Source organism: Pogoniulus pusillus, chromosome 8, assembly GCF_015220805.1.
Source record: "Pogoniulus pusillus isolate bPogPus1 chromosome 8, bPogPus1.pri, whole genome shotgun sequence".
NCBI lineage: Eukaryota > Metazoa > Chordata > Aves > Piciformes > Lybiidae > Pogoniulus > Pogoniulus pusillus.
In genome coordinates, this window is record NC_087271.1 from 4,728,157 (window position 1) to 4,753,512 (window position 25,356).

Here is a 25,356-nt window from a genome sequence, read left to right on the forward strand (position 1 = left end):
TCCCCTAATTCCCATTAGTGTAACATTTATGCCTGGTTATAAGAAGGACTTTAAAATTATTATTGATTTTAGTTACAGAACTCCTGTCAGGCTATTGTGAAAGTCTTAGGAACCTCAGGCTTCGTGATCCTAAGCAGCAGATAAAATGCAAGAGAGAAGAGTTTCTCTGCTGGAACACAGTTAGCAAGCCTGGTGAAGGTCTGCCTTTCCACCCAGAGGGTAGAACCCCCCCTCTAAATGTGTCTTTATTGAGGGACAGTGGCTGTGCCTGGCCACACAGCAAAGCTTTACAGTGCTCTGAGAGTTGGTCAGCTGATAATTTCCGTTTCACTCCTTACAAATACTTCGTTGCTTTCTCAGTGGCTGCTGAGCACTCTTTAGTTATGTTCTGACCACAGTGACTTATACTTCTTCCTTCTGAAGGCAAAATCCATGGCTCTCAATGGCTCTTTCTATGTGTCAACCTGCTACATCACTAGATGCCTTTGAACTTCCTCAGCTGGCCTATATTCTAGACTACCACAAATGGTTTGTGCAGTCATTGTTGCATTGCCAGTGCTGTTGATTAACTGAAATAAGCTTCCACTTTGGAATCTCAGATTGCATCTCTCAGACTTTTGCTGAGAATTTGCCTCAGTTTGTAGCCTGTGTTTGCTGCTCTTTTATCTCTTAATTATTCCTTTAAATGCACTAATCATAAGGGCTTTATTCAATCTATTTGTCTGGGGGTTGTTTACTATTTTGCAGAATCCTCACAGTCAAAAGGGTTTGTTTTACTGGCAAGCAGAAAGGTTTGTCCCTTCTGTATCACCTGTATATAGAGATTTGTATGTCTTTTTGTAATTTGAGGAAACAGCAGGACTTTCATGAGCAAATGTCAGAGAGAGGAGGAGATGCAAGCCTGGAAAAAATAAGCCAAAGGATGAAAAGAAAGATGTATTAGTCCTAGCATTGTGTGGTAATAGAGGTTTGGAACAGATGAGGGCACACAGGGAGAGACTATTGAACAGGTTAAAAAATCAAGTCCTGAAGAATACCTGGAGTAGTGAGAAGGTTAAAAAGAGAAAGCAAAAGAGATCTAAATGGAAGCCAAAGCAGAAGAAAGAGGTGCAGAAGTAAACGTGCTTAGAGGTTAGTGTAGTCACTGAGGTGTATGAAGACAGGCATGTAGAGTTTGCTGCATCGCTTGTATTAAAGGATGCAATGAAGATGTTTCCAAAATGAAGTGGTGATGCTGAATGCATTTTTGCTAAGGAGATGTGAAAGAAGCTGACAGGGTCAGCATTTGAGCTGCTTGAAGGTTTACCTCTGAGTTTTTTCCTCCTGAACATGTTCTAGGACAGTCTGCAGAATCTCTTCACCATCTAACTAATGCATCCACATCGCTTTCCTTTTTGGTTTATTATTTACTCAAAATAAATACTTACATCTGTTGGCAGGAAATATATTTTGTACACAGGCCATCTTTATAGCTAGAAAATGGCATTTTACATTATAAGCAGCTGTGTTATTATAAATGGATTTGATAGGATTAGGAGTTCTCTTAGCTCTTTTCTCAAAGGCTCTTCCGGTTACATTACAGTAGCAGAATTACTGCAACAGAAAGAGGTGGAGTCTTTTGTCTACAGTTCAAACTTTTTTAATGTCCTGTTTTGACTAAAAACTAAACTTGAGCCACTTTATGCCTGTTAAAATGAACTGTTGGGTTTTTTTTTCTTTGATGACAAGAAAAGTAGACTCTGTGATACGGAGGATAGAGTTCCAGAAGCCAAAGGTTTTGTAACTGCCTTTCGGAATGACGAGCTGAGGTTTCATTTCTGCAGGCCAGTGAACTGCCAGAACTCGTGGCTAAGCCACGATGGAAACAATTCCAAAGACAGGAAAGGTTTAGGAAAATAAAATGTGTGTGAGAGAATTGCTGCAGGTAAACTCATTCCTGGCAGGATTTATGCTGGGGGAGCTATCATTTGAGCAAACTGCTGTAACTTTTCATGGCGATCAGGTTTCGCCTCCTCGGCATAGATACTGACTTGACCATTATGCTAAGTGTGATCTGGATGAAATTTGTGCTCTTGGTTCTCATCAAAGTGAAACCACAGCATCAGAACCATTTCAGTAAATTATATAGACATTGTATTTTCATGATAAAGAGAATAACATTGCTGGGTTTTGCTGACACTCCTAGCTTGCTGCTGTTGCAACACAATAGGCAGTAGACATGGTCTGGCATTTGATGCCTGCTGTTATGAGGGGTTGTGCTGTATCAAGAATGAGTTTCTTTGTCTAAGGAAAGATCAAGCACTGCAATTTCAGCAGATCAAATTTCAGAAAGCCAGCAGCATATCGTATAATGTTGACCTTTTCAATTACTCTATAACTTGATTGGCTGGAAATTGGTTTTATACTCCTGGCAAACTGTCAAACTGCAGTTCAATGAGTGGCCAATAAAAATATTGAATATTTAAAAGGTTAGAGCAGTGCAGAAATTTGGTACCTTTGACAACATGTGTCAGACTTCCAAAAGCTGATACTTTGCTTCCAAGGAAAATTAGAATGGGAATACAGAAAGACATTATACAAATGTGTTGTTGCAGGAATGAGTGATAACATTTTTTCACTACCTGATAATAACTGGAAGTACATATTCAAACTCTAATCTAGGAATGATGGTAGAAAGAATAAAGTTTAGTAGTGTGATCATATTCCTGATATTAAGACACACTGGATACTCAGTTTCTCTGATAAATAACTTAGACCCCTTAGCTGTGGTTTAGGGATCACAGGATCACAGGCTCGCAGGATGTTAGGGGTTGGAAGGGACCCAAAGAGATCACTGAGTCCAAACCCCCTGCCAGAGCAGGACAATGTTATCTAACACAGATCACAGAGGAACACATCCAGACAGGCCTTGAAAGGCTCCAGAGAAGGAGACTTCACAACCTCTCTGGGAAGCCTGTTCCAGTGCTCTGAGACCCTTACAATAAAGAAGTTCCCCCTTGTGTTGAGGCAGAACCTCTTTTGTTGCAGCTTGCACCTGTTGCTCCCTGTCCTATCCCAGGGAGCAGTGAGCCGAGCCTGTCCCCCCACTCCTGGGCAGCCCTCAGATACTTATAAACACTTATCAAATCCCCTCCAAGTCTTCTCTTCTCCTGACTAAAAAGTCCCAGGTCCCTCAGCCTCTCCCCATAAGCCATGCCCTCCTGTCCCCTAATCATCCTCATAGCCCTCTGCTAGACCCCCTCCAGCAGATCCCTGTCCCTCTTAAACTGGGAAGCCCAAAACTGAACACAGTATTCAAGATGGGGTCTCAGCAGGGCAGAGTAGAGGGGGTGGAGAACCTTCCTTGACCTGCTCTATCTAGTTTTAGCAATCAGAAAATCCCAGTTTACCTGAACTTTCATAAACACTGTTATAAATCTGTATTTGGTTATCTTAATGCAATCCTCAACGTGCCCTGTTACATTTTTTTTCTTTAAGAGTACTTCAGATGGTTCTTTCAGACCACACAATGTTGTTTTGTAGTCTCTGCAACCTTCCTTCCTCACAAAAAACAGTGGCCTGTGGTTTTCCTTGTCATTAAAATTCTAATCACACAAATGTGACTGGGAATGACTGCTCTCCTCCCCATCCCAGTTCAGATGTGACATTAGCTCTTAATTGTAGTGGATAAAAATGACAGTGACCTGATTTTGTTAGGGGCTTTCTTCCCTTCAACCACAGTGAATGTCAGGTGACAGTACAAGTGCAGAACTCTCCAGCTGTTTGCTGGTTGTCCCATTGGACCTCCCCATTTGTCATTGAAGCCTGAATGAATGTGAATTTCTCAGTGTGCCATGCACATCAATACAGAAGAAACAGCAATCTCTTCACAGTGATGTTTCTGTAATGACTTAGCAATGAATAGTTCTTCCCCATCACAATTACACTGAACAGAGCAAAGGATTGGCATCATAAAGAGTTATTAGGCCTTTCTTTTGAATGTTGCTCTTGTATGAGCATTTCAAGCCAAGATCATAGCAGTGCATCACTGCTGCTAGGTGCATTGTTTGCAGCAGGCTTTCAAAGTTCAAGCAGAACCTACTTGGAAATGCTTTGTCATTAAAGTCTTCCGATCGTCTTCAATTTGCCGGAACTTGGCCTTCAGCCCTTTCATCTGGGTTTCCATCTTTAGAACGTACTGGAAATCCCTCTGAGTCCGTAGATTTAAAACTTCAATAGATTGGGACATGTTCTGGACCTGTTAATGAAGAAAACTCTCTAAGTGCACTTTCTGCTGTTTCACTTCTCCCCCCCCCCAGCTTACGTAGTTAAAGGACAGGTGATAAATGTGCTTATGGCAGGGCTGGATTGGTCAGTCATTTATACCACTGTATAGTCCTCAATTTCACAATTGCATGACAAGACAAATAGAGGGGAAGCAGGGCTGAAAGGGGACTATCAGGAGCAAAACCTGGAAGCCATAAATGATTTGGACTAGCTTCTTTGAGGTAGAGAGATGCCCCTGCAGCATCGCTCTCAAAAAAGACTGTTAGGCAATGGAGTCTACTTTGACCTTTTTAGTTACAGGGGTGTGCTACAGGGCATGTGCTGGGAGTGGTGGGCCCAAGGTTTGGAGATTTTGCTTAGTATGAAGAGCCTGATTGTTATTGCTAGGGGGCACCTTTTTCCCACCCCTCTACCTTACCTCAGACTCTGCCTTACACTCAAGGTGAGTTTGGAGGGCTGGGCAGGGCATTAGGAAGCAGAAGGATTAGTCAGGCAGCAAGAAGTGCAGCCCAAAGCCCAGAGAGACACTCCATTATCTATGTTTGTGTTCTTGTTCTTACCCATCTCAGCAAGCCCATGAGTGCAGCAGACATCACCATTGTTTCTTTTTCACAGCCTAGCATCTAATTCTTCTCACCAAAATATCCCAGCTAGGCTCAAACTAGCACAGTATAAGAATTCAGTTCAGGGCTGTGTGCATCATTAGCTGTTCACTCGTGATTTTTTAAGTAGATATAAACTTAGAAGTTGTCTCCAGTTGTCTCATTGGTAGAAACCCACATTCTTTTAATGTGAAATGTTGAAGTGACTTTTGTAGAGTAAGTTACTTTGTAACTATAGTGAGCACTTTTACCACAATGAGACAAGAATAACTGTCACCCAGAGTAAAGTTTTTATAGATCTGTTATAAAAGCAAAGCCTTTGACAGTCATAAAAATGATACATTTTCCAAGTGCAGGTATTCTGTGTCAGTAAATGCCTTGTTTTCCCAAAACATGTGTAAAGTAGACTGCTATAACTGGTATCAAACAATATATTGGAGCTTTGGATCAAGCAGTCTCAAGTTGTGCTGGGGGAGATATAGGCTTGTTATATTAGGAGGAAGTTCTCCCCAGAGAGAGTGATTGGCATTGGAATGGGCTGCCCAGGGAGGTGGTGGAGTCACCATCCCTGCGTATATGAAATACTAGAATGAGGCACTTAGTGCCATGGTCTAGTTGATTGGGCAGGGCTGGGTGCTAGGTTGGACTGGATGAGCTTGGAGGTCTCTTCCAACCTGGCTGATTCTGTGGTTCTAAGCAAAAAAAGCCAACAAAAACAACTCCCAAAGAAGCCAACAAAAACAAACCCTGAGGTCTCCCTACAGCCACCCAAAGCTGACAGAAATCCTGTTGTTTGCAAGAACATGCAATGCTTGCACTGCTCTTCGTGTTGGAAATGAATGTATTGTGAACTACAGAATGTGTGCATTCAGGAAAGACTTTTTACTTGAACATTGTAGTGTGACAGGGCAAAGGCTCTGGGGACCGAAGTCTTCCCCTGATAAGCAGACAGCATGAGAGGAGGCAGCTCCTCCTCTGTGTTGGCTCATCAATGCCCTCTCCCTGCATCTTGTGTCTTCGTCACAACGTGAAGCTGACTCCCTGCTGGATTCCACGATGGTTTAGGAAAAATCTGTGGGGTCTGGCATTCTATTTCCCACTGAAGTGATTTTTTTCCATAGCTGGAGAAACAGTGAAATAACACATCACTGGTTTTACTATATCTGCTATGGTGAATAACATTGGAAATAAGAATTAGGTTCTTTGGGGAAATTCTGTACCACCAGAGAAGGAATGAATGGTGTTATTTGAGAAAAGAACAAATAAAAGGAAATGAGAACTTTCTCCTCTGTGCTTTCTGCTCTGCAGATGCTGTGGTGTCTACAACTCACTATTTGTTGATAAGAAACAAGTAACGACCTTCAAGAATCTCACATGATCAAAGCACAACTATAGTTTGGACCCCACAGCATGTAGCTACCTTGAGGTAGGACTTGTTACTGTTTTTACACAGAAAAATCAGTCCTCTCTGTGTGTAAAGAGTAATTCTGGGAGGAGTGAACAAGAGGAAGCTGCAACTTCAGTTTGCTAGAGATAAGTGGCTTGGGTTGAGAAAAGTGTGTCTGTTGGGAAAACAGATAAATAATGATCAGTGCTTAGAATCACAGAATCAGTCAGGGTTGGAAGGGACCTCAGGGATCATCTAGTTTCAACCCCTCTGCTATGCCCAGGGACACTCCACTCTAGATCAGGCTGGCCTTAAACACGTCCAGGCATGGGGCCTCAACTGCCTCCCTGGGCAACCCATTCCAGCCTCTCACCACTCTCATGGTGAAGAACTCCTCTTGTCCAGTCTGAATCTCCCCACCTCCAGTTTTGCTCCATTCCCCCTATTCCTGCCACCCCCTGAGAGCCTAAAAAGTCCCTCCCCAGCCTTCCTGTAGGCCCCCTTCAGATACTGGAAAGCCACAAGAAGGTCACCTGGGAGCCTCTTCTTCTGAACAGCCCCAACTCTTTCAGTCTGTCCTCATAGCAGAGCTGCTGCAGCCCATCTTCATGTCCCTTCTCTGGATACACTCCAGCATCTCCACATCCCTCTTGTAATAGGGGCTCCAGAATGGGAAGCAGTACTCCATGTGGGGTCTCACCAGAGCAGAGTAGAGGGGGAGAATCACCTCCCTCCACCTGCTGGCCACGCTTCTCCTGCTGCAGCCCAGGATCTGGTTGGCCCTCCGGGCTGCAAGTGCACGCTGCTGGCTCATGTAGAGCTTCTCATCCATCCCCAAGTCCCTCTTCTCCAAGTTGCTTTCCAGCCAGTTACTGCTTGGCCTGTATTTGTGCTTGAGATTGCCTCAACCCAGATGCAGGACTTTGCACTTGCTCTTGCTGAACCTCATGAGGTTTGCTTGTGCCCATTTCTCCAGCCTGTCCAGATCCCTCTGGATGGATCCCTTCCTTCCAGCATGTCTGCTGCACCACACAGCTTGGTGTCGTCAGCAAACTTGCTGAGGGTGCACTCAATGCCACAGAGAACACAGGTAGGGGAGATACTCTTCAGTACTCTATTATGTATTAAACTTTGAGAGAAAGGAGTGGACTTCCAGGGGCAGTGTAGTGCTGAAAAGGAGGGGTTTGCTGGGAAGACTTACCTTCTCTAGCAGCTGCCTGAGTTGCCTGCTTTTGGCATCTCTTGAACACAGGTTTTGTTCAGGTGCAACAACAGTGCAAATGCAACGGCCATCAGGATCCTGGGCTGAGCTATAAACTTGCCACCCTTCCTTGGGGCTGATCTGAGTCTGTAATAACAAAATCATGAAAATAGAGAACTGGGGGTTTATGGCATTTGAAACCCTGCTACTTAAATATGTTTACAATGAGATTCCTCCTGCCAGATCCTCATTTACTAGTTTCTTAACTAATTAGATTGGTGATTTCATGTGGCTTGGTCATATCTCATGCCTCTGTGATAGTGCTCTAGTGGTGCCCAGCACACGTTGTTTCCAAAGTGGAAAGAACAGCTTCCTACCTGTGATTTGGCATAAACTAGTGGATTTAATGATTTGCAAATGGATGTCACCGTTTTTCATCAGCAGAGTACAAACAGGTCCTTTCAGCCTTTTTACTTTAGACTATAGAAACCACAAAGACAAAAGAACAGAGATAAAGCCCCCGAGAGAGAGCAGAGCCTACATGACTCACCCCTTGGGAACTGGCTCAGCAGCAGCGTGGCATGTGGGTTAGCAGGTTTGCTCTTGAAGATGCTGTGGACAGAAAACTGTTCTCCATTGACTGCTACTGCACATACACCGAGGGGAAGAGAGGCTTGCTGGATAGTACTGAGAAGTGTCTGGTTAGTTTATGTGGAAAGGGATCATGGCAAGAAAGACACAGTGCAATTAAGACATGGTGTGTCCTGGAATTCCTAACCTGTTCTCTTTCACACCAAATAAAACAGAGAAAGGCAGAAAATCCCCTTTGTAGGCTAATGCCCCACTGTCTTTGAAGTTTGTGCCCAGCTGTGGGACAGGCATCTGTCTGTGTGATGGCATCTGGAAAATACACAGGGTGAGCATGAGAGGAGAGAGAGAACCAGGTGGCTGAGAAGATTCAGCCGATGGGATGAAACTAATGGACACAAGTGACTTCTTTGGTGGTGTTTCCTTTTAAAACTGTAATGTAAAGTTCATATTATGCATTATTATTCCTAATAATGTGGTATTGACTACTGAATTTCATAATACAAATGCTAATGCATGCCACTGAAGTGATTTTGGTATGGATCAATTCCCAGTTACATCCTAAAGCTGTACTCAGTGTCAGCACAGAGAGTGATACTTACAGTGGCAAGCTTCGCTATTTATGTTTTACTGACAGCTTAGTGCGGAGTAGGCTGCAGAGTTCCTCACCTCAGAGGTGCAATATCTCTGTAGACTGAGTTTAGAAAAGAGCACAGAGTTTTCACAGTCAGTCTTCTGAAGAAGTCACAGAGGACAGCAGTGACCTCTTTTGCTGCAGGGTTAATTGGAAAATCAGAAGCGTGGCGTTCCCCTCTCCTGCAAGGGAAAACAGCATCGGGCCCAGCTTGCCTTAGGGTTTGCTAGAAAGCTGCATCCAGAGGTCAGTGCTAAATTATGCTGCCTCTAGGGTGTTCTTTTCACTTTAGTTGTTAGAGCAAAAGGATTCTAGTTTAAGATAAGGAGAACAATAAAAGCTAAATAAAACTACACCTGCAGACACAGTTGATTTTAGGAGCTGCTGAAAACCAATATAGTGAGCTTGGACAAATGAAGTACAAGGTGGATAACCCTTGTGAAGTGTAAGGTCAGTTGGTTCTGGTAGTCTCCATGATTCTCTGTGGAACTTACACCCAGACTATGTTGCTGTATCAGAGCAAGGAAACTGAACTTTTATTGAAGTTCAGGAACTTAGAGCTTGTGATTATAATTCCTTTAGGACAGAAATACTTACTGTGAGTTGATGACAAAATTGTGGTATTAGAGCACTCTACCTGCTACATTTAGTTGGTAGCAACTGGATTTACTTCATTCAAATAAGGTTTGTCCAGTGGAGAATGTATGAGATACTAGGATCTACAGTAAAGTTATTATAATCCAAGTTGTGTTCTCAAAGGTGCTTATATAGTCTTGTGGCATTATGAATGTCTCTCTTGGCTTTATCCAAGGTAAAAAGACCAAACACTTTCTTGATTAACTGAGAAGATATCTTCTTGCAGTGTCTAATATACAGACATTGAGTGGTTCCCTGTATTTGGGGCATTAGAGTTTCTTCATCGATTAGGATGGGTAATAGAAGTGATCACAATGAAAACCAAGCATGTGTGTGTAGGTGCACTTTGCTTTGGTTTTGTAGTTAGCCACCTAAACCACAAACTGTGATCAGTGAAAACCAAGCATGTGTGTGTAGATACACTTTGCTTTGGTTTTGTAGTTAGCCACCTAAACCCTACCTCAAGCACAAACTGTGAACAATGAAAACCAAGCATGTGTGTGTAGGTGCACTTTGCTTTGGTTTTGTAGTTAGCCACCTAAACCCTACCCCAAGCACAAACTGTGATCAGTGAAGACCAAGCATGTGTGTGTAGGTGCACTTTGCTTTGGTTTTGTAGTTAGCCACCTAAACCCTACCCCAAGCAAAAAGTGCTGTGCCATGCAGGGAAACAGCTAGAAAGTCTTACAGAAGCTACTGAGTCTGCTTTTTAAATAGAGGCTAAGTGCTGGCAAGCCTTAATAAACAAACAAGAAAAGAAATACCAAGTGGAGAAGTGCAATGGCAATAAATCACACCAGTTCTTGAAAATCCAGGGAACAAAGAGTGATAGTAGCTGTTGCCTTGGCAGGCTGCTGTGCCACAGACTCACTTTGCATACCTCCAGATTTAGTATCTCACTTGAAGTTTTATACACTGGATAATACACTTGCAGTGCTGTCTGTTGCTTCTAGTGACAGGGCAAGCAGCAGTCACATACTTCATATGGCTGCTTAAATAGGAATAGCATTTTTCAATTGGTCTGGCAACTTCAATCCTGGGACCAGAACAGCGCTCAGAAGAGAGAGCCCCTTCCCTGATCCCTTTTCTTTTTTCCCTGGTACAATATACACAGTTTGTAAGCTGTATATGAGCCAGAAGAGAACTTCTGGAGAAGTGCATGTGCTTGCTGGTTGCTGGACAGCCTGACAGTGGGTAACTCCTGCTGGCAGTTAAAAAACAGTGATCTCAGTGTAGCAGAGCATCGGGGGCAGAAAGTCTCTCAGCCAACACCTGAAGGTTAGAGGATAGCAGATCTGTGCTGCTTTGCTTTATGCAAAAAGAACCTCACCTGTTTGAAGTTCATTTTCTTCACTTGGCAGGTGTTGCTAGGATCTCATAATCAGGTTTTTACGATGGTTTCCCCAGCTCTACTGACATTCCTGCTAATCTTCTTGAAACCTTCTTGTAAAACCCCAGCTGGACAGTGCAAAGAGCATTACTGAAACTATGAGTAGGGGGCAGTTACAGCAGTGGTGCTCTGCTGTAGGCAAGGGAAGTGTGACAGTTTACTCAGAATCTGACCATGTTAATATATATAAACACACATGTGTGTGTGTGTGTGTCTGTGTATGTAAATATATATATGTATATCTCAAGTTGTGATGGAGGAGGTCTAGGCTGGATGTCAGGAGGAAGTTCTTCTCAGAGAGCAATAAAACAAGGGACACAGTCTCAAGTTGTGCTGGGGGAAGTATAGGCTGGATGTTAGGAGGAAGTTGTTGGCAGAGAGAGTGATTGGCATTGGAATGGGCTGCCCAGGGAGGTGGTGGAGTTGCTGCCCCTGGAGGTGTTGAAGAAAAGCCTGGATGAGGCACTTAGTGCCATGGTCTGTTTCATTGGCTAGGACTGGGTGCTAGGTTGGACTGGATGAACTTGGAGGTCTCTTCCAACCTGGTTGATTCCATGATTCTATGGTTATAGCAGCTTTCCAGTACCTGAAGGAGGCCTGCAGAACCCAGTGGAGAGAACCTGTTTACAAAGGGCTGCAGTGACAGGATGAGGACAATGGCTGCAGAGCAGATTTAGATTGGAACAAGTTCTTTACCATGAGGGTAGTGGGACACCAGAACCGGCTGTCCAGAGAAGTGGTCAGGGGCCCATCCCTGGAGGTATTCACAATAAGACTTGATAGGGGGCTTTGGACAGCCTGATCTAGTTGAGGGTGCCCCTGCCTACTGCAGGAGGTTGGACCAGATGAGTTTTGTATGTCTCTTTCAACCCACACCAATCTATGATTCTGTGATTTTGATAAGGTTTAAATAATCTAATGGGAATACAGCCCAGTGTTATGTTATCACAACTGAAGTATGATAATCCCTCTACTAAAAAGAGTAATTAATATCAGTGGAGTATCAACCAAGGAAATGTCCTGTGAGCCAGCAATACATGAACACAAACACACACATAAAAGCATGCAAAATGGCCAATAGCTCTTGTTTGGAGGAAAAGAAAGTGATTGTAAGAAAGAGGAAATGATGAAGTTCAGCAGCAGCCACTTAACCCTGCTGTCAGCTTATCTGACATAAGCAATTTCTTTCCCCTTAAAATTCAGAGTCATAGAATGCATAAGAGCTATAAAAGCTTTACCTAAATCCCTGCATGTTTGCAGCTAGAGACCCAGGTAATTGCATACTCATGGCTCAGCTGTCTTAACTGCCTCTCAAGCACAGCAAATTAAGAACTCATATCTCAGTTAAGAATCTCAGATCTCAGAAAGTTTGTACTCTGACAGGTTAAATTTAGAAAATAAGCTCAAAACTTCCCTTGTTGTAGTCTTGTTCTCTGCTGTGCAGTGTTCTTTTTGTTCATGTGATACATAGTCAGCAGTACACTGACTTAATATATGTCAGCACATTAATCATGTTCCTGAGCAGTATCATTTATTCACGTGAGGTTAATGACTGTATAAAGTGAAGTTCTCAGAATCTGAATAACTATTAAAATTCATGGAGCTGCAGGTGGATTGAGAAAGTACTTCCCTGCCCTTCCAGTTCAATTCCACTTCTCTCAATTTAGAAACACTAAGAATACATTAGCTTCCTCATCTCTGCTTTTGTTTGGCAAACCCCTCTGGCTTTGCAGTTCTTCTTGTATCATAGTATCATCAGGGTTGGAAGAGACCTCACAGATCATCAAGTCCAACCCTTTACCACAGAGCTCAAGGCTAGACCATGGCACCAAGTGCCACCTCCAATCCTGCCATGAACAGCTCCAGGGACGGCGACTCCACCACCTCCCCGGGCAGCCCATTCCAGTGCCCATTGACTCTCTCAGTGAAGAACTTTCTCCTCACCTCAAGCCTAAATCTCCCCTGGCATAGCCTGAGGCTGTGTCCTCTTGTTCTGGTGCTGGCCACCTGAGAGAAGAGAGCAACCTCCTCCTGGCCACAACCCCCCCTCAGGTAGTTGTAGACAACAATGAGGTCTCCCCTGAGCCTCCTCTTCTCCAGGCTAACCAATCCCAGCTCCCTCAGCCTCTCCTCGTAGGGCTGTGCTCAAGGCCTCTCCCCAGCCTCGTTGCCCTTCTCTGGACATGCTCAAGCATCTCAATGTCCCTCCTAAACTGGGGGGCCCAGAACTGAACACAGTACTCAAGGTGTGGTCTAACCAGTGCAGAGTACAGGGGCAGAATGACCTCCCTGCTCCTGCTGACCACACCATTCCTGATGCAGGCCAGGATGCCACTGGCTCTCTTGGCCACCTGGGCACACTGCTGGCTCATGTTCAGGCAGCACTATGGAGGTTCTGTGTGAAAGCAGGCTGAGAGTAATGTGGTTTTCTGGAGAATGCTCTGCCATTGGGTGACTTTTCATGTCTCTGAAACAGGCACTGAATCCTAGTCTCTGAGTTCCAACATTATAGTGTCAGATCAAGAATGAGCGATCTTTTCAGCTCTTGCAGAACGTGCTTGTAGCATAGAACCATAGAATGGTTTAGGTTGGAAGGAACTTCAAAGGTCATCTAGTTCCAACTCCCTACCATACGCAGGGACACCTCCCACTACAACAGGTTGCTCAAGGCCACATCCAACTTGGACTTCAGCACCTCCAGGGAGGGAGCAGTCACAACCTCCCTGGGCAACCTGTGCCAGTGTCTCACCACCCTCACTGCAAAGAACCCTTTCCTAACAGCTAGTTTGAATCTCTCCTCTTCAAATTGAAACCCATTACTGCTCATCCTGTCATTACAAGACCTTTTAAATAGTCCCTCCCCAGCCTTCCTGTAGGTCCCCTTCAGATACTGGAAGGCCATGCTAAGGTCTTCTCAAAGCCTTCTCTTCTCCAGGCTGAAGAGCCCCAGGTCTTGTAGCCTGTCCTCACAGCAGAGGTGCTTCAGCTCTGACCATCTTCGTGGCCTTCCTTTGGAGGAGATAGGGGGAAACGGTTGGGCTCTGAGTTGCTTTGCAGTCATGCAGTGGAGTGTCTGCTACTAGAGTCTATGGCGTGAAAGAAAGCAATGCTTTTACAGCACAGCAGTTCTGACATCAAACTGATCAGTGACATCAAACTGATCAGTGACATCAAACTGATCAATGCCTTGTCCCACACAAAATGCTCACCTTTCAGCTTCCAGATGCAAAGTAACAGTGCATTTCATGTCACATTCACTTGTTCTGTTACAGTCACCTTTTAGGACCAAAGGAAGGCAGCTCATTCCCCCAGTGTATATGATAACAGGAATTTAGCAGTTTTGCAGGGTCCAGTGAGCTGACAACACAAGACTAAAAATGGCAACGGGTCAGGCAATACCACCCTGGAAGCCTGCTGTTTATTGACACTCCGTATAGTCTGTAACCTATGTTTTAAGGCTATTTTTTGTCATCTCCAGCACTTAATCTCTGCTTATAGTCGTAATCCTCTGTCTCTAATATAAAAATTAAAACCATAGAGATGATGGTTCTCATTTCAGCATGAGAGTGGTCAGAGCCTGGAAGGGGTTGCCCAGGGAGGTGGTTGAGGCAGAGGTCTGTTGGGCTTTGGGCAGTGCTGTGTGATTTGGAATAAGAGAGCAAGAGGGGTGACATTAGAACACAGAGGTAAGGAGTGCAGCTTCAGGGAGAATAACCTTGAAAAAGTTGGCAGAGAAGCTGCAGTTAGCTGAGTGAGGAGACTAAGTGGGGCCAGGCAGTCAGATTTGTTCCCAGGGTGTGTGGACAGCCCATACCCTGTTGTGCAACCTATCAGAATGATACACATTGTATTAGCTCTCTATATGAGCATTGCTTTTAGCTGCAATAAAGGTTTGACTTATGCATCACATTGGTGTCTCAGCATCCTTCCAGTCCCTGCACGATCTAGGAAACCCTGGCAGAGGTTAAAAATGGGAAGGTGAAGAAACTGCACTTCTCATATCTCTTTTTATTGACTTTTAACTTCTGATGGCCTAGCAAATGCTTGTTTATTGTTTGCCTTATGTATACCCCACATAGTCAATCTGTCACAACTAAGATGAAAATGGATTCCAGATTGGAACCTACCTCAGCAAGTGCTTAGGGTAAATCTTTGCTTGGGAGCCAGATGGGATGCCAGAAGGCTGTTTGCAAGAATTAGGTGGTTGGTTGTTTTTTTATTTAATGCAACATATAATGTGGATGAAAAAAAGAAGAAAGCAAAAATACACTCTCTAGCTTCAAAAACATGATTGCTGCAGGGAAATGTCTGCTGTCTGTGTTCTTTCTTCTCATAAGCCTTCTGTAGGGAGGACTAATTAATGAGAGGTGATATTTTCCAAAATTAATATTCTTTATTAATTTTGATATTCAGAACTCTTGCCACCCTCAACCACTAATTTTACTAATAATGGGTTCTTTGCATGGTCATGGAAACATACAGAGGAATAACTAGATCTACAAATAACTAGCAACAATACATAAACATTAATTGAACTCATTTGAACTGGAAGAGAAGGGTTTTGTGGTCATTATAGCACTTGCTTATTAGATGGACTCAGGAAGCTCGTTCCTGCTTACGGCAGAAGGCAGTGGTGAATTACAAGAGGCTTTAAGTATTTACTCACAAAATGCTGTCTCCTGACTCACAGGGCTAGCTTCAGACAGCACCCAAATGCTTTCAGGGAATTCTGATACTTGTCAGATGCTAAGGCTTCTGATTCTTTGGGCTTCACAGAGTGCTGGGGAAGGAGGCTGATAATCTCTGGCTCCTCTGGGTGATCTGTGTATCCAGAACCTCCCATCTTGGCAGGAGACTTTCAGTTGTAGGCAGGATATCTTGCATTGTGCACTCTCAGCACAACGTCATGCTGGCTATGCAGGTGGACTGCATGGAAGCATTTAGAGGCTGTTCCTGATAAACTCGAGGCAGGCAGTTTCCAGGCAATTCAGGATGCACTGAGGCAGTAAGCAGTGGCAGCAAGCAAGCAGCAGGCACGAATACAATGGCAGAGCACATTGCATTACCTGCTCAACTCTTTTTATCAATACAGCCTGAGACTAACTGGCCTTTGGACACAGAATAACCAATCATAATGGTAGTTAGTCAAGCTTGACCATATTAGGTGAAGCCATAGGCTTGCTTTACCCAAATTTGGGAAAAGCATAGGCCTTTCACAAGGCAGGTGCAAGCTAAGTGTGTGTATCTTGTTTACCACAGGAGCAAAACAAGTCTGGGCAGGCCAGAGGCCTTAGACTCAGTGGCTCCAGGTTCTTTGTCCTCTTTCCCATGGTTACTTCTCCCCAAAAAAGAAGGGAGAGCTGAAAAGCATGCCTGGGCAAGCCAGGACATGTATAAGCCTATTTTGGCCTATCAGGCCTACCATGACACCTTCTTGCAGTCAAAGGGGGAGATAAAGTTTAAAGGAGCAGAGAAAGTAGGAATGGGAATGCAGACCTTTGGCAGCAGAGAGGAATCGCAAGGAAAGCTGCTGAATGCAGGCACAATAACCAATCGTGTTAAAGGTGTTGGCTTTGTCAATGGAAATAAAACCCAGACACTCAACAGCAGCTTGCAGCTTCTTGCCTCTTTGAAGCTGCACAGCTTCAATCTGGTGCAAAGGTTTGAGGCTGAAGACCACTCATATTTTTCTAGGTTCCCTCCATTGGAGGCTCCTCCTCATGCACACTGCAGATAATCCAAGCCGTTCTTGGAGGGCACTTCAGCAAAGCCCAGCTTCAATTTATACCTTGTTCTCCTGAAGGAAATTTAAGTGGAGCTTTAAACTAAAAGGCTAAATTTTACCTCTGGAGTCACTTCATTAATTGGCAGTCACTTTTCAAATGGTTTTTGCTCATTGTAGTCAAGTAACCAAAGCAGTTTAAAGGCAAGGTGTGACTTGCACCTTTTTCAGATGAGGTTTCTTTTGCTTTGGGTAGATTACCTTTGCTCATGGTGTTAAGCTCTGCTCCAACTGTGGGCTTTTGAATTGCCTGTTCAGTGTACTAAGGATGCAGATGAGATACTTAATGAACTAAAGGGAAACTCAGCAGAGAATGTAGTGACAGGCACATTTTTCATCTGTAGTATGATGAGTTAAAATTATTCCTAGGTAAATTTAGAATACTAAACATCAGATTTCGTTCAATGCCTTTGGCAGAAAAAGAAACATTTTGGAATGCTTCATTTCAATGAACTGTCAATAAGAGAGAGGCAAACCACTGGCTTGCAAATGACTTTTTGACCTCCAGAAAGCTTGTCAGTTGAGTTACTTTACAGAGATGCAGTGCTTTATTGATAACATGCTGACTTGATATTCTAATGCTTATTTCACAAGATGCCTTATGGAGGTGTTCAAGAGAAGACTGGGTGAGGCACTTAGTGTCATGGTCTAGTTGACTGGCTAGGGCTGGGTGCTAGGTTGGACTGGCTGAGCTTGGAGGTCTCTTCCAACCTGACTGATTCTATGAAAATGTAAATGTTGCTCCATTAGACAAAACAGTGCTCCAGGAATTTGCCAAACAGAAAAAGAGACAATCTATATGTTAAGAGTTTAATTAGATACCTGTAGAGATGATAATCAAACATTATCCATCACTGAGACAATCTGGAGAAAAATGTGTGGCTGAGATGACCATACAGACCCTATAAAAATGGAATAGAGACTGAAAGGGCATCCCTGGGGAAGGCATCCCTGAAGAAGAAAATGGTTTATCAGATGCTGAAGGACAGATGATAAATTCCATATTACTTAAAGCTGTTACTTATGCCAAAGACATATGGACTGCTCTGCTATGTTATAGCTATAATGTAGTATCCTGGGTTATGCATTATGAATGTAGCCACTAGGACAAAAGCCTTCCAGCATCCTGTACAGACAGTTGTCCCTGCACACCTTCCAGCATCCTGTACAGACAGTTGTCCCTGCACACCTTCCAGCATCCTGTACAGACAGTTGTCCCTGTACACCTTCCAGCTTTCTGTACAGACAGTTGTCCCTGCACACCTTCCAGCATCCTGTACAGACAGTTGTCCCTGTACACCTTCCAGCATCCTGTACAGACAGTTGTCCCTGCACACCTTCCAGCTTTCTGTACAGACAGTTGTCACTGTACACCTTCCAGCATTCTGTATAGACAGTTGTCCCTGTACACCTTCCATCATTCTGTACAGACAGTTGTCCCTGCACACCTTCCAGCTTTCTGTACAGACAGTTGTCACTGCACACCTTCCAGCATTCTGTATAGACAGTTGTCCCTGTACACCTTCCAGCATTCTGTACAGACAGTTGTCCCTGCACACCTTCCAGCTTTCTGTACAGACAGTTGTCACTGTACACCTTCCAGCATTCTGTACAGACAGTTGTCCCTGCACACCTTCCAGCATCCTGTACAGACAGTTGTCCCTGCACACCTTCCATCATTCTATACAGACAGTTGTCACTGTACACCTTCCAGCATTCTGTACAGACAGTTGTCCCTGCACACCTTCCAGCATCCTGTACAGACAGTTGTCCCTGTACACCTTCCATCATTCTGTACAGACAGTTGTCCCTGTACACCTTCCAGCATCCTGTACAGACAGTTGTCCCTGCACACCTTCCAGCATTCTGTACAGACAGTTGTCCCTGTACACCTTCCATCATTCTGTACAGACAGCTGTCCCTGTACACCTTCCAGCATCCTGTACAGACAGCTGTCCCTGTACACCTTCCAGCACCCTGTACAGACAGTTGTCCCTGTACACCTTCCATCATTCTATACAGACAGCTGTCCCTGTACAAAGGCAGTCTTTAGCAATTAAGAAGAACAGAAGCTTGTTCACTGTCTATATTTATACTGTAACTTAAGCCTTCTGTGTTGGGAAACAGCATCCTGCTCTGTGCAAAAGGGAAGTGCACTTCCAGAAGACAGCAACAGCCATGCTTCCTGACCAGGACCTGGCATGGTGCTGCAAGAAGAAGGATCCAGAGAACAGCTGAGGTTGTTTTAATATAAGTAGCATCCTGTCAGTTGAAGTATGAGTAGTCTAAGAAACTTTTCTGGGAAACAGAGGAGAACTCCCTGCTTTGTACTGCATGTTATAAAAACCCCAGTACATGCTATCATATTTTGTAATTGAGGCTACACTAACAAAGAAATTAATGAACTGTGAGTTAAAGCCTAAAGGGAACATAAGGCATGCCACTTATGTTCAGAATAACATCCTTGACCTACAGGCCACACATCATTTTCAGTGCTTTTCACAGCACTGACTTGATCACTTTATTCCTTCCTTGTCCTTAGCACAGTGCTTTCTATCTGCTTGACCCCACCTGCAGCCCAGCCCAACCTGTAGTTACAGGGTTTTAGTGAGAACACTCTAACGCTTAGATGGCAAATGTGTGACTTTGAAGACTTCAAAGGGGAAGAGCTGCGTGGCCTGAAGTACTTGTTAGTTTGAGACAAATCTGTTCATTTTGCCTTTAAGAAAACGATCTTAAGGCATCATCTGTGGGCACATAACACTCAAGGGGCATTCATTCCAACAGTGTTTCTAGGATGATGCAGGGCTGAGAGTTTATGATGCAAGTGTGTCACATTGTTTAGTTTTGAAGCCATGAATATAAAAGTACAGTTAAGTTCCTAAAAGCCTGGTGTGACAGTGGCAGAACTGAATGCAACCTCTGTTGATGGTAACTCAATCTGCCTCTGATGAAACCTAGCCCCTAAGCTGCAGAGTTGGTTTAAAAAGGTGATACACATACACCTTCTGCACCGCTCTCAGCAGCGTGTCTGTATACTACATCAGTCTGTGGTGAAGGTGCGTGTGTGAGGCCCCACATAAGGTACTTTGTTTCTGGATTATGTATGAGAAAGCTGAACCACTGGGTCAGTGGTGAATCCTGTGTTAATAATGTGAAGCAGTTGTTATGCAGACCTAAATCCCTGCATTCTTATTCAGCTAGATAAGGTAAGGATTAAGGATTTGCTTCATATTGTCTGTCCATCAAAGACCATTACTGGTTACTGTGTCCAGAAGCAAAAGATCAATTATAGTGTCCAGAAACAGAAGATACCATTCTGTTCTTCACACTCTGCTACAGCACTCTGCAAAGTGAGCTGAATTCAAAACTACCAGAGCTGGGATCTCTAGAATTCCAGTCCTGGTGTTAGCACATGATGAACCAGTGTCAGAAAGGTAATTACTAGCAAAATGATGAGCAAAAGCTGTACTGAATGGAAATGCTGTTTAGCTGCACAGGCCTTTCTGTGTAGGAAATGCAACTCTGACTTTTGATAATATGGGAGTGAATCCAAAGTGACTGTCTTCAGGATACTATCTTGCCCACAACAGTTTAAGGGATGTCAGAACTTTGTTCATTGGTTTGTTCATCAGATAAATACAATTAAAGCACTCAGGGTATCTCTTCTTTCCAAAATACTGTTTAATACCTGTTGAGGAAAAAAACTCTCTGTATGCTTGGTCAACACACAGCCTGTAACAATGGATGTGTTTGTTGGACTATGTTGACTTATTTGAATAGTAAGGTCTTACCAGAACAAAGCATTTATGCAGCAGATTTATTTGGCTGATGATGAGCAGGAAGTAAATAGCAGCATGACTTTACTTGTTAAAATCCTTTCAATCAGAGAAGAAAAAGGCAATTGAGAATTCCACTGCCCAGAAATCAGTTAGACTTCTCTTTAGCAGCAGGAGGAATTCAGCTCCTGACTCAGCCTCATGTCTCTGAAAACCTTCAGAGGTAGAAAAGAGTCTAAAAATGTCTTGTTATTTCATCTTGGGACTCCTTTAGTGAGGAGGAGTAAAATGGAGGCAAGGATATTAAATAACAGTGACCAGTGTCTGTTTCATCTTCCTAGCTTTTTAGTGCTGTGTGGGTGTCAGCCCTCAGCTTCAAAAGTTTCTTTTCCCCTTTCATCAATCTTTGGAAGAGGCAGAGCAAAAATGTATGAGAAATCCAAACTTGAAGAAACTTCCAAAAAAGGCTTTGTTTTTGGTTGCTGTTTTTCTCTTGCAGTGAAAAGAAAATAGTACTGAAAGAAGAAAACAAAACCATTCTTTTCCCCAAGGGCTTGGAAAGCAGTGTGATTGTGTCTCTCTGATCAAATGTCTTTACATCTCTGCAGCATAAATGAACCAAACCTGCAAATGGATCTGTAAGACCTACCTGCTAGGATTAGATGCATCTTTGGTGTTCTTTGGTCACAGTTCTTGGTCTTTGTTTCCCTGCTGTAGTGCAGATATTGTTTACAGGTCCTTGAGCACTGGTCTAGGTATGTTCATGCTTTTTCATTTTACCTCACACTCTCTTAACTCCAAACATTCCTTTTCTAGATAAAGAAGAGTCATTGCCTCTGGAGGTGTTGAAGAAAAGCCTGGATGAGGCACTTAGTGCCATGGTCCAGTTGGTTGGACAGGGCTGGGTGCTAGGTTGGACTGGATGAGCTTGGAGGTCTCTTCCAACCTGGTTGGTTCTATGATTCTATGATAAACTATAAAACTGGTAGGAAAGAGCTTTTTCCTTTGGGGCATGCTACTTGAGACTGATGGCTAGCCAAAGAGTGACAAATCATGGGAACAGCTGTAAATCCTGTTGTGCAGGATTCTGTTTCAAATGTAGAATGATGGAATGGTTTAGGTTCATCCTGTTCCAACCCCCTGCCACCGGCAGAGACACTTCCTAGTCTGGCCTTGAGCACCTCCAGGGAGGGAGCAGCCACAACCTCTCTGGGCAACCTGTGCCAGTGTCTCACCACCCTCACTGCAAAGAACCCTTTCCTAACAGCTAGTTTGAATCTTCCCTCTTTGAATTTAGACCCATTACTCCTTGTCCTGTCATTACAAGACCTTGTAAATAGTCCCTCCCCAGCCCTCCTGTAGGTCCCCTTCAGATACTGGGAGGCCACTCTAAGGTCTCCTCAAAGCCTTCTCTTCTCCAGGCTGCAGAGCCCCAACTCTTGTAGTCTGTCCTCATAGCAGAGCTGCTCCATCCCTCTAATTATCTTTATGGCCCTCCTCTGGACTCGCTCCAACAGTTCTATGTCCCTCTTGTGTTTGGGGCTCTAGAATTGTACACATCACTCCAGGTGGGGTCTGATGAGAGCAGAGCCAAGGGGCAGAATCTCCTCCCTTGACCTGCTGCCCACACTGCTCTTGCTGCAGCCCAGCACATGGTTGCTGTTTGAGCTGCACTCACACTGCAGGTTCATGTTGAGCTTTTCACCACCCCAGGCCTCCGGGTCCTTTTCCTCTGGGCTGCTCTCAGCCATTCCCCATCGAGCCTGGACCTGTGCTTGGGATTGTGCTGACCCAGGTGCAGGACCTTCCACTTGGCCGTGTTGAATTTCGCGAGGTGAAGTAGCTTATTCCCTGCTTTGCTTCCTGACAGGTTTCTCAGATATATGTTGAAGGAAAATCAATTGCCTCTTTGTCCTTTACTCTTCCCTGCCATTGAATAGTACTTAATATTCTTCTGTCTTTGGTGACTGATCTGTTCCCCCCCCCCCTTTTTTATCCTTGGGTGTATGCAATGACTGAGAGATCTCTAACTTCTCGTGACTGTATGGCACTGCTTCCTAGGGAGAGGACAAGAGGAGCATATATTTCTCCTCCCCAGTGATCTGTCAAACAGCTACTGCCTCTTAAGCATTACTTGACTCTGGGTTCTTTTGCAATGAACAGCAGTAGGGATTCTATCTGAGTCTGAAGAACACAGGGAAGAAAAAGGCAGCAGTGGAATGTTTTCAGCTGTATCCCACTCTGCCTGGAAGTGCTGGAGCTAGTTAATAATAGAGTCCATTGTACAGTTGATAGTAGGGCTCAGCAGACAGTTCATTGAATCATAGAATCAAACAGGTTGAAAGAGACCTCCAAGCTCATCCAGTCCAACCTAGCACCCAGCCCTAGCCAATCATCTGGACCATGGCACTAAGTGCCTCATCCAGGCTTTGCTTCAACATCTCCAGGCTCCACAGCGACTCCACCACCTCCCTGGGCAGCCCATTCCAGTGGCAAATCAATATAGCAAAATGAGTTTCCTCTTTTACTAGAGTCAATCTGTAGACAGAGTATTTATTTGCAGCATCATTTCTATAAATAATTCCTGCTGTGTAGCTATTTTATGAATAATTCACAAACCTGAATGCTAAAAATTTGAGCTACTTTGGATTGATAAGCCATAAAATATCTTCCTATTTCTTAGATGAGTAAGCAAGCTGTGATCCTGTACAAATGCAAGCACAAATTATAAACTCTTATTCAAAAGTATTTTGCATTATTCACCTAACATTCTGCTCTGGTATTAATTTTGCTTGCTAGGAAAGGTGTACCAATGATTTTAACCTTTGCTGAAAAAAATTGGTGTCCTAGTTTGAGCCTAGCTGGGATATTTTAGTGAGAGGAATTAGATTACAGGCTGTGAAAGGGAAACAGTGGTGATGGCTGCTGCACTCATAGGCTTGCTGAGATGGATAAAAGACAAGAACACAAACATAGACAACAGAGTTTGCTCTCTGGCTTTGGGCTGCAATCTTTTCTCTATCTAACCTGCTGTCTGTGTGACTAATCCATCTGCTTCCTACCTGCCCTGGCTGATTCTCCAAACTCACTTTGAATGTAAGGCAAAGTCTGGGGTAAGGTAGAGGGGTGGAAAAGAAGGTGGAAGGGTGGTTGGGAGCCCCTCCTGGGGACGCTGGTTTCTGGGAGGGCTGCTGTGTTTCTGTATTACTTTTTAACTTGTCTATTTCTGTCTGTAGCTGTATAGATTGTAAATATCTGCTTGTGTATTGTGCTAAGCTGTAAATAGAAAGCTTCATTCCTTAATTTTCAGCTCTGCTGAGTCTAGTCTGGGTGATTTTCTGAAGTGTGTGTGGGGGTGGGTAACACCCAAACCATCACAATTGGAATGACTTATTTGTGGAAGATTTGATTTCTGTTTTCTTTGCTGTATACCACAGACAGTGCATTTGGAAAGAAAAATACTGAATCATTTGATCTTTTTCATCCTCCTTTTCTTCAAAGGCAGCTTGCACTGATGTGCTTGTCCAGCAAGAGATTATCTTTGACAGGCATGGGCCTGCTGACCTAATCACAGGCGTGTGATATAGTCACAGGCATCTCCTCACTCACAGAGAACTGATGTTACAAGTGAGAAATGAACCCAGCCCTGCTGCTGTGGCCATTACTTTTTTTCTTCTAACATCTCTTGGTTTTGCTCTTAGTGGACAGACAGCAAAAGCAAACAGCAGTGTAGTTTTAATGAAACCCATCTACCTTGGTGCCATTGCTCTTCTTTTAAAATGCTCTTTCATTAATAGGTCAGCAGCTTTATGAAAGACAGAACAGTCCTCAAGATGATACTGTTTTGTCCTGGTGTTTCTGCATTTCAGAACGATGTAGTTTAATCTCACATTGTATCATTTGGGTTTCCTGTTACCTTCCCTTCCTGAGCTGGTTCTTTCCACTTTTCAGAGTACCTAGGAAATTGTTCACAAGATGCTCAATATTTAGCACATTCTACAAAGTCCTTATTACTGCCACGCTTCTGCCCAGTGCAAGCTATTGCTTTACCATGGTCAGTTCATTCCAGACTGAGTTTTTGCTTTATCCTGTGAGGACAGTCTTTCATGGTTGGGTGGGAGGAGGCCAGTGGGATGAGACTGAACAAGGACAAGTGCAAGGTTCTGCACTTTGGCCACAACAACCCCAAGCAGCACTACAGGCTGGGGACAGAGTGGCTGAGAGCAGGCAGGCAGAGAGGGACCTGGGGGTGCTGGGAGATAGTAGCTGAAGATGAGGCAGCAGTGTGCCCAGGTGGCCAAGAGAGCCAATGGCATCCTGGCCTGGATCAGGAACAGTGTGGCCAGTAGGGCAAGGAAGGTTGTTTTCTTTTCCCCTGTACTCAGCACTGGTCAGGCCACACCTTGAGTGCTGTGTCCAGTTCTGGTCTCCCCAGTTCAAGAGAGATGTTGAGGTGCTGGAATGTGTCCAGAGAAGGGCAACAAGGCTGCTGAAGGGCCTGGGACACAAACCGATGAGGAGAGGCTGAGGGAGCTGGGGGTGTACAGCCTGCAGAAGAGGAGGCTCAGGGGTGACCTCATTGCTATCTACAACTACCTGAAGGGAGGCTGTAGCCAGGTGGGGTTGGTCTCTTCTGCCAGGCAACCAGTAACAGAACAAGGGGACACAGTCTCAAGTTGTGCCAGGGGAGGTCTAGGCTGGATGTTAGGAGGAAGTTGTTGTCAGAGAGAGTGATTGGCATTGGAATGGGCTGCCCAGGGAGGTGGTGGTCTAGTTGACTGGCTAGGGCTGGGTGCTAGGTTGGACTGGATGAACTTGGAGGTTTCTTCCAACCTGGTTTATTCTATGATTCTCTATTAGCTCTGAGTTTGGCCATAGGCCCATATAAGGCTGATTACAAGTAGCTTACTACTTTTCCCAATACCTTGCTTTCAGAAGCCCCAGTGCCCACTGGCAGTCAAGTCAAGCCTCCAGAACATAAGATCATAGAATCACATAGGTCTGGGTTGGAAGGGACCTCTGAATGTCACCTAGTCCAATCCCTTCTACAGTAAGCATAGAATCATAGAATCAAGCAGGTTGGAAGAGACC

General features: G+C 44.2%; 1 protein-coding gene across 2 annotated transcripts in view; it reads right to left on the reverse strand.

The window, feature by feature from the left end:
- The window catches only part of OLFM3 (olfactomedin 3), a 51,600-nt gene that overhangs the window by 11,407 nt on the left and 14,837 nt on the right, over positions 1–25,356 (reverse strand). Inside the window, exons 2-3 of one of the 2 annotated variants that reach the window (XM_064147067.1) lie at positions 7,457–7,603; positions 4,082–4,237 (exon numbers count right to left, since the gene is read on the reverse strand). In XM_064147067.1, coding sequence (XP_064003137.1) covers positions 4,082–4,237; positions 7,457–7,603 — 303 coding nt within the window. The remainder of the gene's footprint in view (positions 1–4,081; positions 4,238–7,456; positions 7,604–25,356) is intronic. The other variant, XM_064147069.1, reaches the window with a different exon arrangement.